Consider the following 4523-nt stretch of genomic DNA (forward strand, 5'->3'; position numbering starts at 1 on the left):
GGCAGCATGTCTTTAACCCTTTCCTGCCCTCGTGATGTGCAGCAGGTCCCTGGGAAAGGGTTTACCCCCCCCCGTCCCGCGTGGGAAGCACAGATTTCCCCACACTGGCAGGGTGGGAAAAGGCCCCCCGCACCCCCGGGGGTGCTTGGCCAGGACACGGGGGGGGCGAGCCCTGTCCCCCCCCCCCACCCCGCTTTAACCCCGGGTCCCTCCTGCGCAGCGGGGGGGGGGGGGGTGAGCCCTCCCCGTGGTCCCCGGTGCACGGGGGAAGGGGGGGGCCCGGCGGGGAGGGGGGGGCCCGTGCAGGGGGCTACCCCCGGGGGGGGTGCCCCGGTGACGTCACGGGGGCGGGGCCAATGCGGGGCGGGGCGGGCAGGGGAACCCCCGGGCGCGGGGCCGCGGGTGCCGCAGCGTGGAGCCCGTCGGGGGGCGGCGGGGCTCGGCGCGGCGCGGCTCGGCGGGGGCTGCCCGGCCCGGCCCGGCCCGGCCCACCATGACCATGAGCTCCGTGGCCGAGAGCCTGCTGGGGCCCGACCCCTCCAAAGCCGCTTTCCTGGAGCTCGGCCGCCCCTCGCCGCCGCACTACCCGCTGCACGGCCTCCGCCCCGCCGCCCACCCCCAGCACGACCCGCCGCCCTTCGCCTCCTACGGCCGGCCCGGGCCCTACCCCTACCCCGGCGGCGCCCCCCCGCCGCCCCACGGCGGCCCCTACCTGCCCTACCCGCCCCCCGGCGCCCCGCTGCCCCCGGCCGGGCTGGTCCCCGGCGCCAGGCTGCAGGACGCAGGTAAGGCGCCCGCGGGGTGCTCGGCGCTGCGCACCCGCCCCGGCGCGCTCCGCATCCCGGCGCGGGGCAGCCCCGAGCCCCGCCGGCCCCGCGGCGGGGTTTCGCCGGGAGCCGAGCCGGCGCCGGGGCCGTCGGGGCTGCGCCGCCCCCCTCCCCCCCGGGGCAGGGGCCGAAGCGGGGCTCGGCCCGGCGGGGGGGTGGCGGCCGGGCCGGGGGGAGCGGGGAAGCCCCCAGGTCCGGGATGGGAACCGCGGGGGCCCGACGGGGGCTGCAAACGAGCCCCGTCCGCCCGGGTTGCTGCAAGAGACCCGGGGCTGTGCGGCGTGAAAGCCCGCTGCCCCGACCCCCGGCACCCCCCTCGTTTGCCCCACGACTGCCCCCCCGGGCCGGGCAACTTCTCCCCTCTCCCCTGGTGCAAGCGGGCTCCGTCCCATCTGGGCTGCCAGCCTCCAGCACATCCCGGTGCCCGACCGTCTGTTTTTCTCCAAAGTAAACTGCAAACGGAGCAACCCCGCGGAAAAACGACTCGGGGGCTCGCTGGCCGCAGCCCGGAGGGGACGGGACCCCAGCTGAGCGCCGCGGTGCGACGCCGGCCCTCAGCTCCGGGGCCTCCCCTTTCCTCCGCAGGCTTCAGGGAGCTGAGGCTGGCACGAGGCTGCGTCCAGAGTGTCCACGGGGACACGGACATGGACACGTGCTCGCCGCCCTGCGTGGCGCCTTCGCTCCTGTCGGCCCAGTGCTTTTTAGTCCCGGGGGGTCACTTCATTCCCAGTTACTCTCAAAGCCTGGCGGGTTTCTGCTGTGCCGAAGCCCCTGGGCTCAACACAGACTGGGGGATGCTCAGAGCTGCGGACACGACGAGCACTGGGGTGGCAGAGACGGTCCCGAGCGGGAGGCCCAGCTCTTTGGGTCGGGCTCACCGGGAGCTCGCGGTGAGGGTCCCCGGGGAAGCAGCGAGCCCGGTGCAGTGCTGGGCAAGGGGCCTGCGCCTGGCCTGCTTCTGCCCTTGGATAGTAACGCCAATTCAGTAATGGTTAATAATCCTGTTCCTCCTCCCGCTTCCCCTTTGCTTTTCATAGGGCTTAACTGAACCAGCACGGAATACATAGGTCCCCCTTATTTGGCCCTCTCCCTCCCCGCAGAAATAACCTACAAAAAGCAAAACCCAATGCCCCCCCCTGGGATGGGACCCTGGTCCCGGGACACTTTTTTGTGTGTGCATGAGGTTTAATTCCCTTCTCTCCTCCTCTTCCCGCCACCAAGAGCACGACAAGTCCCCGGCAGTCGCCAGCGGCGAGCTGTGCCTCAACGGCAAGGGGAAGAAGGTCCGCAAGCCCCGCACCATCTACTCCAGCCTGCAGCTCCAGGCCCTCAACCAGCGCTTCCAGCAGACCCAGTACCTGGCGCTGCCCGAGCGCGCCGAGCTGGCGGCCCAGCTGGGGCTCACCCAGACCCAGGTACGGCCCGGACCCCTCCATGCCAACCGGAGCAGCCCGGAGCGGTGCACGCATGGGGCAGGATGCGGCCCCAGCTCCCTCCCCTCCGCAGCCACGCTCTGCTTCGGAGCGAATCTGAATTAAGCCTGCGCTTCCCTGCCTGCGTGCAGCTCCAGCAGGAGCCGAGCAGAGCCTGGTGCTGGGGCGAGCCCCGGTCGGAGCCGTGCCGTCGAGGGGGAGCAGGCGCTGGCCGGGCCCCGAGCTTTGGGACCGGGGCTGCCCTGCCCGCACCTCCCAGCGGCGGTGGGACTTTCCCAGCCCCGGAGCCTGGCTGCCGGCCCAGCCGTGCCCGGCGCAGGCGGCCCCGAGCCGCGGGAAGGGGTGAGCGGGTTTTTGAAGGCGATGGGGAGAGACAGGCAGGCGGCAGCGGTGCAGCCCGGAGCCACGGGCGAAGCGAGCTCATAAAGCCAGGGAAGAGGAGGCAAGTGGGAACCTGCCGGCAGCGCGGGGGGGACCGCGGGGAGGAATGAGCGGGGCCACCACCCCAGCCGGCGCTCGCCGGCCCCGGGGCCCACCGCGCCGCACCCGGCCCAGCCCCGGCGCCCGGCGGGAGCCGCGTCCCCAGCTGGCGGTGTCCGGGGGGGGGGGGGGACATGGGACACAGGGACGTGCACATGGCCTGTGACTCCTGGGTCGTTCTCTACTTATCGCACGTGCATCTGGCCGCTGTGTGCCTCTTCTCCCTCCAGCTGCCTGTGGTGGATTCTCTAGTGGCTCGTAAAGGGTTGAGCTCAGAGCCCAGCTTATCTCGTAGACCCCCTCCGGGCTAAATCAGCTGGGCAAGGGCAGGTATAACCTTAGAGAGCAGGAGGCTGGGACCCCAGAAGGGTCTGTAAAATAAATAAATAAATAAATAAAAAGTAAAAATTGATGTTGGGGGGGTGTTTACAAGGGGCAACTTGTCCCAGATCCTGTCCCCCCACAGCCCGCACCCCAGCTCACCCCGGTCTCACCCGCAGGTGAAGATCTGGTTCCAGAACAAGCGCTCCAAGTACAAGAAGATCATGAAGCAGGGCTCGAGCGCGCCCGACGGGGAGCACCTCCACCCCTCCTCCTCCTCGCTCTCCCCCTGCTCCCCCAGCATCCCCCCGCTCTGGGACGTGCCCCTGCCGGGGAAGGGGCCCCCCCTCGCCCCCAGCAGCTACATCAACAGCTTCGGGCCCTGGTACCAGCCGCACTCGCAGGACACCGTCCCCCGGGCCCCCATGATGTGACGCTGCCTTGGCTCCAGCATCCGCCAGCTCCGGGAGGGCCAGCGAGGGGGGACACGCCGCTTCCTCCCCGAGGGGCCGGGAGCCCCCGCAGAGACGCTGACGTCACCCCAGCGAGCCGAGGAGGAGGAGGAGGAGGAAGGCGACCGCTGTCTGCAGGGACCCAGCGAGCGTCTGCCCCGTCGCGGGCTGAAACGAGGCAGCTCCGGCACGAATCCCTGGCGGGCACTTCCCGGCGGGCAGGACTTTGAGCCCCCGGATCCCTCCGTTGATGGACGCAGGAGGGGGTCCCCAGCGAGGGGGGCTCGGCGCAGCCCCAGGAGGGGCTGGGAAGGGCTGGAGGGACAGGGAGTCCCAGGAACAACCCGGACAAGGGGACGCCCCCAGCCTGGCTTTATTTATACCGATCGTCCTTTATTGTACGTGTCCCCTTTATAAATAGGCTGTACAGTTGTAAAGCGACAGCTGCTCCTCGGTACCTCCCGCTCCCGTCGGGCGCGTTGCAGGGGCTTTCGGGCGAGAGCCCAGGGGAGACGCTTGGAAAAGCTCCCGGGAAAATAGCACCGAGGGGCTGGGGCTGACCCCCCCCCCCCCCGCTTCACATCTGCGCGGGACCTGCCGCTATTTTCAGACATGCGATTGCTGCTCCGAAACGGAGGCGCAATTATAGTAATTGTGGGCCCGGGCCCCTAAGAGAGGGGGCTGCTCGCCGCCTCCTCGGGGTAATTACGGGCAATTTGCAGCTGTTGAAGATGTCGCGTTAATAAGCACGGCGGAGGGAGGGCTGGGGGGAGCCGGGGCCGGCGGCGGCCGTGGGGACCCCGGGGCGGCTCGAGCCGGGGCAATTGCCCTGATCCTCCAGCCCGGCTCCTTTGGGAACCTGGCGGCCAAGGGCGCGTTGGGGGCTTGCACCACGGGGCGGCCCCATCGCTGGGCTCGGTGGGCCGCGGGGGAAGGCGAGAGCTGCGTGCCCACTTTTTGGAGCGGGGCCGGTGTCCTCGCTCGCCCGCGTCGCTGCCACGTCCGCTCCG

At 70.6% G+C, this 4523-nt stretch overlaps 1 protein-coding gene across 1 annotated transcript; it reads left to right on the top strand.

Moving 5' to 3' along the window:
• Positions 1-493: 493 nt before the first annotated feature.
• Positions 494-3539, top strand: DLX4 (distal-less homeobox 4). Its single transcript, XM_067312124.1, has 3 exons — positions 494-785; positions 2049-2242; positions 3241-3539. Exons 1-3 carry the CDS (start codon positions 494-496, stop codon positions 3493-3495), a joined length of 741 nt encoding a protein of 246 aa, XP_067168225.1. The 3' UTR covers positions 3496-3539.
• The last annotated feature ends 984 nt before the right edge of the window (positions 3540-4523 follow it).

Source organism: Apteryx mantelli, chromosome 28, assembly GCF_036417845.1.
Source record: "Apteryx mantelli isolate bAptMan1 chromosome 28, bAptMan1.hap1, whole genome shotgun sequence".
Classification (NCBI taxonomy): Eukaryota; Metazoa; Chordata; class Aves; order Apterygiformes; family Apterygidae; genus Apteryx; species Apteryx mantelli.